This window comes from Palaemon carinicauda, chromosome 3, assembly GCF_036898095.1.
Source record: "Palaemon carinicauda isolate YSFRI2023 chromosome 3, ASM3689809v2, whole genome shotgun sequence".
Classification (NCBI taxonomy): Eukaryota; Metazoa; Arthropoda; class Malacostraca; order Decapoda; family Palaemonidae; genus Palaemon; species Palaemon carinicauda.
Window position 1 is genome coordinate 68,208,903 of NC_090727.1, and position 7,213 is coordinate 68,216,115.

General features: G+C 36.2%; 1 protein-coding gene across 1 annotated transcript in view; it reads right to left on the reverse strand.

The window, feature by feature from the left end:
- LOC137632304 (uncharacterized) overlaps positions 1-2,717 on the reverse strand; it is an 80,598-nt gene extending 77,881 nt beyond the window's left edge. Inside the window, exon 1 of the mRNA XM_068364223.1 lies at positions 2,544-2,717. Within this exon, the coding sequence (XP_068220324.1) occupies positions 2,544-2,717 (174 nt within the window). The remainder of the gene's footprint in view (positions 1-2,543) is intronic.
- Between the last annotated feature and the right edge of the window lie 4,496 nt (positions 2,718-7,213).

Genomic DNA, 7,213 nt, shown 5'->3' on the forward strand with positions numbered 1-7,213 from the left:
CATTACTGGCTTTCTTCTGTCTTTTCATTTCTGGCTTTCTTCTGTCTGTTTTCATTACTGGCTTTCTTCTGTCTGTTTTCATTACTGGCTTTCTTCTTGTCTGTTTTCATTACTGGCTTTCTTGTCTGTTTCATTACTGGCTTTCTTCTGTCTGTTTTCATTTCTGACTTTTTCTGTCTGTTTTCATTCTGGCTTTCTTCTGTCTGTTTTCATTCTGGCTTTCTTCTGTCTGTTTCCATTCTGGCTTTCTTCTGTCTGTTTTCATTTCTCTTCTTCTCTCTTTTTCATTCTGGCTTTCTTCTGTCTGTTTTCATCTCTGGCTTTCTTCTGTCTGTTTTCATTTCTGGCTTTCTTCTGTCTGTTTTCATATCTAACTTTCTTCTGTCTGTTTTCATATCTAGCTTTCTTCTGTCTGTTTTCATATCTAGCCTTCTTCTGTCTGTTTTCATTTCTGGCTTTCTTCTGTCTGTTTTCATTTCTGTCCCTTCTCTCTGTTTTCATCTATGACTTTCTTCTGTCTGTTTTCATTACTGGCTTTCTTCTGTCTGTTTTCATTTCTGGCTTTCTGCCGTTTGTTTTCATTACTGGCTTTCTTCTTTCTGTTTTCATTTTTGTCCTCTCTGTTTTCATCTGACTTTCTTCTGTCTGTTTTCATTTCTGGCTTTTTTCCGTTTGTTTTCATTACTGGCCATCTTCTGTCTGTTTCCATTTCAGGCTTTCTTCTGTTTGTTTTCATTACTGGTTTTGTTCTGTTTGTTTTCATTACTGGCTTTCTTCTGTCTGTTTCCATCTCTGGCTTTCTTCTGTCTGTTTTCATTACTGGCTTTCTTCTGTCTGTTTTCATTACTGGCTTCTTCTGTCTGTTTTCATTACTGGTTTTGTTCTGTCTGTTTTCATTACTGGCATTCTTCTGTTTGTTTCCATTTTTGGCTTTCTTCTGTCTGTTTTCATTTTTGTCCTTCTTCTCTCAGTTTTCATCTCTGACTTTTTTCTGTCTGGTTTCATCTCTGACTTTTTTGTCTGTTTCATCTCTGACTTTTTTGTCTGTTTTCATCTCTGACTTTCTTCTGTCTGTTTTCATTTCTGCTTTCTTCTGTCTGTTTCCATTTCTGGCTTTCTTCTGTCTGTTTTCATTACTGGCTTTCTTCTGTTTGTTTTCATTTTTGTCCTTCTTCTCTCAGTTTTCATCTCTTGACTTTTTTCTGTCTGGTTTTCATCTCTTGACTTTTTTGTCTGTTTTCATTTCTGGCTTTTATCCGTTTGTTTTCATTACTGGCCATCTTCTGTCTGTTTCCATTTCAGGCTTTCTTCTGTATGTTTTCATTACTGGTTTTTTCTGTTTGTTTTCATTACTGGCTTTCTTCTGTCTGTTTCCATCTCTGGCTTTCTTCTGTCTGTTTTCATTACTGGCATTCTTCTGTCTGTTTTCATTACTGGTTTTGTTCTGTCTGTTTTCATTACTGGCATTCTTCTGTCTGTTTCCATTTTTGGCTTTCTTCTGTCTGTTTTCCTTTTTGTCCTTCTTCTCTCAGTTTTCATCTCTGACTTTTTTCTGTCTGTTTCATCTCTGACTTTTTTGTCTGTTTTCATCTCTGACTTTCTTCTGTCTGTTTTCATTCTGGCTTTCTTCTGTCTGTTTTCATTTCTGGCTTTCTTCTGTCTGTTTCATTTCTGGCTTTCTTCTGTCTGTTTTCATTTCTGGCTTTCTTCTGTCTGTTTTCATTACTGGCTTTCTTCTGTCTGTTTTCATTTCTGGCTTTCTTCTGTCTGTTTTCATCTATGACTTTCTTCTGTCTGTTTTCATTACTGGCTTTCTTCTGTCTGTTTTCATTTCTGGCTTTCTTCTGTCTGTTTTCATTTCTGGCTTTCTTCTGTCTGTTTTCATTACTGGATTTCTTCTGTCTGTTTCATTTCTGGCTTTCTTCTGTCTGTTTTCATTACTGGCTTCTTCTGTCTGTTTTCATTTCTGGCTTTCTTCTGTCTGTTTTCATTTACTGGCTTTCTTCTGTCTGTTTTCATTCTACTTTCTTCTGTCTGTTTTCATATCTAGCTTTCTTCTGTCTGTTTTCATATCTGCTTCTTCTGTCTGTTTTCATTTCTGGCTTTCTTCTGTCTGTTTTCATTTCTGTCTTTCTCTCTGTTTTCATCTATGACTTTCTTCTGTCTGTTTTCATTACTGGCTTTCTTCTGTCTGTTTTCATTTCTGGCTTTCTGCCGTTGTTTTCATTACTGGCTTTCTTCTTTCTGTTTTCATTTTTGTCCTCTCTGTTTTCATCTGACTTTCTTCTGTCTGTTTTCATTTCTGGCTTTTTTCCGTTTGTTTTCATTACTGGCCATCTTCTGTCTGTTTCCATTTCAGGCTTTCTTCTGTTTGTTTTCATTACTGGTTTTGTTCTGTTTGTTTTCATTACTGGCTTTCTTCTGTCTGTTTCCATTCTGGCTTTCTTCTGTCTGTTTTCATTACTGGCTTTCTTCTGTCTGTTTTCATTACTGGCTTTCTTCTGTCTGTTTCATTACTGGCTTTTTCTGTCTGTTTTCATTACTGGTTTTTTCTGTCTGTTTTCATTACTGGCTTCTTCTGTCTGTTTCCATTTGGCTTTCTTCTGTCTGTTTTCATTTTTGTCCTTCTTCTCTGTTTTCATCTCTGACTTTTTTCTGTCTGTTTCATCTCTGACTTTTTTGTCTGTTTCATCTCTGACTTTTTTGTCTGTTTTCATTCTGATTTCTTCTGTCTGTTTTCATTTCTGCTTTCTTCTGTCTGTTTCCATTTCTGGCTTTCTTCTGTCTGTTTTCATTACTGGCTTTCTTCTGTTTGTTTTCATTTTTGTCCTTCTTCTCTCAGTTTTCATCTCTGACTTTTTTCTGTCTGGTTTTCATCTCTGACTTTTTTGTCTGTTTTCATTTCTGGCTTTTTCCGTTTGTTTTCATTACTGGCTCTTCTGTCTGTTTCCATTTCAGGCTTTCTTCTGTCTGTTTTCATTACTGGTTTTGTTCTGTTTGTTTTCATTACTGGCTTTCTTCTGTCTGTTTCCATCTCTGGCTTTCTTCTGTCTGTTTTCATTACTGGCTTCTTCTGTCTGTTTTCATTACTGGTTTTGTTCTGTCTGTTTTCATTACTGGCTTCTTCTGTCTGTTTCCATTTTTGGCTTTCTTCTGTCTGTTTTCCTTTTTGTCCTTCTTCTCTGTTTTCATCTCTGACTTTTTTCTGTCTGTTTCATCTCTGACTTTTTTGTCTGTTTTCATTCTGACTTTCTTCTGTCTGTTTTCATTTCTGGCTTTCTTCTGTCTGTTTTCATTTCTGGCTTTCTTCTGTCTGTTTCCATTTCTGGCTTTCTTCTGTCTGTTTTCATTACTGACTTTCTTCTGTCTGTTTTCATTCTGGCTTTCTTCTGTCTGTTTTCATCTTGACTTTCTTCTGTCTGTTTTCATTACTGGCTTTCTTCTGTCTGTTTTCATTTCTGGCTTTCTTCTGTCTGTTTTCATTTCTGGCTTTCTTCTGTCTTGTTTTCATTACCGGCTTTCTTCTGTCTGTTTCATTTCTGGCTTTCTTCTGTCTGTTTTCATTACTGGCTTCTTCTGTCTGTTTTCATTTGGCTTTCTTCTGTCTGTTTTCATTACTGGCTTTCTTCTGTCTGTTTTCATTTCTGCTTTCTTCTGTCTGTTTTCATTTCTGGCTTTCTTCTGTCTGTTTTCATTACTGGCTTTCTTCTGTCTGTTTTCATTTCTGGCTTTCTTCTGTCTGTTTTCATTTCTGGCTTTCTTCTGTCTGTTTTCATTACTGGCTTTCTTCTGTCTGTTTTCATTCTGGCTTTCTTCTGTCTGTTTTCATTTCTGGCTTCTTCTGTCTGTTTTCATTTCTGGCTTTCTTCTGTTGTTTTCATCTATGACTTTCTTCTGTCTGTTTTCATTACTGGCTTTCTTCTGTCTGTTTTCATTTCTGGCTTTCTTCTGTCTGTTTTCATCTCTGACTTTCTTCTGTCTGTTTTTTCATCTGACTTTCTTCTGTCTGTTTTCATTACTGGCTTTCTTCTGTCTGTTTTCATTACTGGCTTTCTTCTGTCTGTTTTCATTACTGGCTTTCTTCTGTCTGTTTTCATTTCTGGCTTCTTCTCTGTTTTCATCTGGACTTTCTTCTGTCTGTTTTCATTACTGGCTTTCTTCTGTCTGTTTTCATTACTGGCTTTCTTCTGTCTGTTTTCATTTCTGGCTTTCTTCTGTCTGTTTTCATTTCAGCTTTCTTCTGTCTGTTTCATTTCTGGCTTTCTTCTGTCTGTTTTCATTACTGGCTTTCTTCTGTCTGTTTTCATTTCTGGCTTCTTCTCTGTTTTCATCTCTGACTTTCTTCTGTCTGTTTTCATTCTGCTTTCTTCTGTCTGTTTTCATTTCTGGCTTTCTTCTGTCTGTTTTCATTATGGCTTTCTTCTGTCTGTTTTCATTTTTGTCTTCTTCTTCTGTTTTCATTTCTGACTTTCTTCTGTCTGTTTTCATTCTGGCTTTCTTCTGTCTGTTTTCATTACTGGCTTTCTTCTGTCTGTTTTCATTTCTGGCTTTCTTCTGTCTGTTTTCATTATGGCTTTCTTCTGTCTGTTTTCATTACTGGTTTTGTTCTGTTTGTTTTCATTACTGGCTTTCTTCTGTCTGTTTCATTCTGGCTTTCTTCTGTCTGTTTTCATTTGACTTTCTTCTGTCTGTTTTCATTACTGGCTTTCTTCTGTCTGTTTTCATTACTGGCTTTCTTCTGTCTGTTTCATTTCTGGCTTTCTTCTGTCTGTTTTCATTACTGGCTTTCTTCTGTCTGTTTTCATTACTGGCTTTCTTCTGTCTGTTTTCATTCTGGCTTTCTTCTGTCTGTTTTCATTACTGGCTTTCTTCTGTCTGTTTTCATTACTGGCTTTCTTCTGTCTGTTTCCATTCTGGCTTTCTTCTGTCTGTTTTCATTACTGGCTTTCTTCTGTCTGTTTTCATTACTGGCTTTCTTCTGTCTGTTTTCATCTCTGGCTTTCTTCTGTCTGTTTTCATTACTGGCTTTCTTCTGTCTGTTTTCATTTGGCTTTCTTCTGTCTGTTTTCATTTCTGGCTTTCTTCTGTCTGTTTTCATTTCTGGCTTTCTTCTGTCTGTTTTCATTTCTGGCTTTCTTCTGTCTGTTTTCATTACTGGCTTTCTTCTGTCTGTTTTCATTTCTGTCTTCTTCTCTCTGTTTTCATTCTGGCTTTCTTCTGTCTGTTTTCATTTTGGCTTTCTTCTGTCTGTTTTCATTTCTGGCTTTCTTCTGTCTGTTTTCATTTCTGGCTTTCTTCTGTCTGTTTTCATTTCTGGCTTTCTTCTGTCTGTTTTCATTTACTGGCTTTCTTCTGTCTGTTTTCATTACTGGCTTTCTTCTGTCTGTTTTCATTCTCTTTCTTCTGTCTGTTTTCATATCTGCTTTCTTCTGTCTGTTTTCATATCTGGCTTCTTCTGTCTGTTTTCATTTCTGGCTTTCTTCTGTCTGTTTTCATTTCTGGCCTCTTCTCTCTGTTTTCATCTATGACTTTCTTCTGTCTGTTTTCATTACTGGCTTTCTTCTGTCTGTTTTCATTTCTGGCTTTCTTCCGTTTGTTTTCATTACTGGCTTTCTTCTGTCTGTTTTCATTTTTGTCTCTCTGTTTTCATCTGACTTTCTTCTGTCTGTTTTCATTTCTGGCTTTTTTGTCTGTTTTCATTACTGGCTTTCTTCTGTCTGTTTCCATTTCAGGCTTTCTTCTGTTGTTTTCATTACTGGTTTTTCTGTCTTGTTTTCATTACTGGCTTTCTTCTGTCTGTTTCATCTCTGGCTTTCTTCTGTCTGTTTTCATTACTGGCTTTCTTCTGTCTGTTTTCATTACTGGCTTTCTTCTGTCTGTTTTCATTTCTGGCTTTCTTCTGTCTGTTTTCATTACTGGCTTCTTCTGTCTGTTTCCATTTTGGCTTTCTTCTGTCTGTTTTCATTTTTGTCCTTCTTCTCTGTTTTCATCTCTGACTTTTTCTGTCTGTTTTCATCTCTGACTTTTTTGTCTGTTTTCATTCTGACTTTTTTGTCTGTTTTCATTCTGGCTTTCTTCTGTCTGTTTTCATTTCTGGCTTTCTTCTGTCTGTTTCATTTCTGGCTTTCTTCTGTCTGTTTTCATTACTGGCTTTCTTCTGTTTGTTTTCATTTTTGTCCTTCTTCTGTTTTCATCTCTGACTTTTTCTGTCTGTTTTCATTCTGACTTTTTTGTCTGTTTTCATTTCTGGCTTTTTCCGTTTGTTTTCATTACTGGCCATCTTCTGTCTGTTTCCATTTCAGGCTTTCTTCTGTCTGTTTTCATTACTGGTTTTGTTCTGTTTGTTTTCATTACTGGCTTTCTTCTGTCTGTTTCATCTCTGGCTTTCTTCTGTCTGTTTTCATTACTGGCTTTCTTCTGTCTGTTTTCATTACTGGCTTTTTTCTGTCTGTTTTCATTACTGGCATTTCTTCTGTCTGTTTCCATTTTTGGCTTTCTTCTGTCTGTTTTCCTTTTTGTCCTTCTTCTCTGTTTTCATCTCTGACTTTTTTCTGTCTGTTTCATCTCTGACTTTTTTGTCTGTTTTCATCTGACTTTCTTCTGTCTGTTTTCATTTCTGGCTTTCTTCTGTCTGTTTTCATTTCTGGCTTTCTTCTGTCTGTTTCATTTCTGGCTTTCTTCTGTCTGTTTTCATTACTGACTTTCTTCTGTCTGTTTTCATTTCTGGCTTTCTTCTGTCTGTTTTCATCTTGACTTTCTTCTGTCTGTTTTCATTACTGGCTTTCTTCTGTCTGTTTTCATTTCTGGCTTTCTTCTGTCTGTTTTCATTTCTGGCTTTCTTCTGTTTGTTTTCATTACCGGATTTCTTCTGTCTGTTTTCCATTTCTGGCTTTCTTCTGTCTGTTTTCATTACTGGCTTCTTCTGTCTGTTTTCATTTGGCTTTCTTCTGTTTGTTTTCATTACTGGCTTTCTTCTGTCTGTTTTCATTTCTGGCTTTCTTCTGTCTGTTTTCATTACTGGCTTTCTTCTGTCTGTTTTCATTACTGGCTTTCTTCTGTCTGTTTTCATTTCTGGCTTTCTTCTGTCTGTTTTCATTTCTGGCTTTCTTCTGTTTGTTTTCATTACTGACTTTCTTCTGTTTTCATTTCTGGCTTTCTTCTGTCTTTTTCATTTCTGGCTTTCTTCTGTCTGTTTTCATTTCTGGCTTTCTTC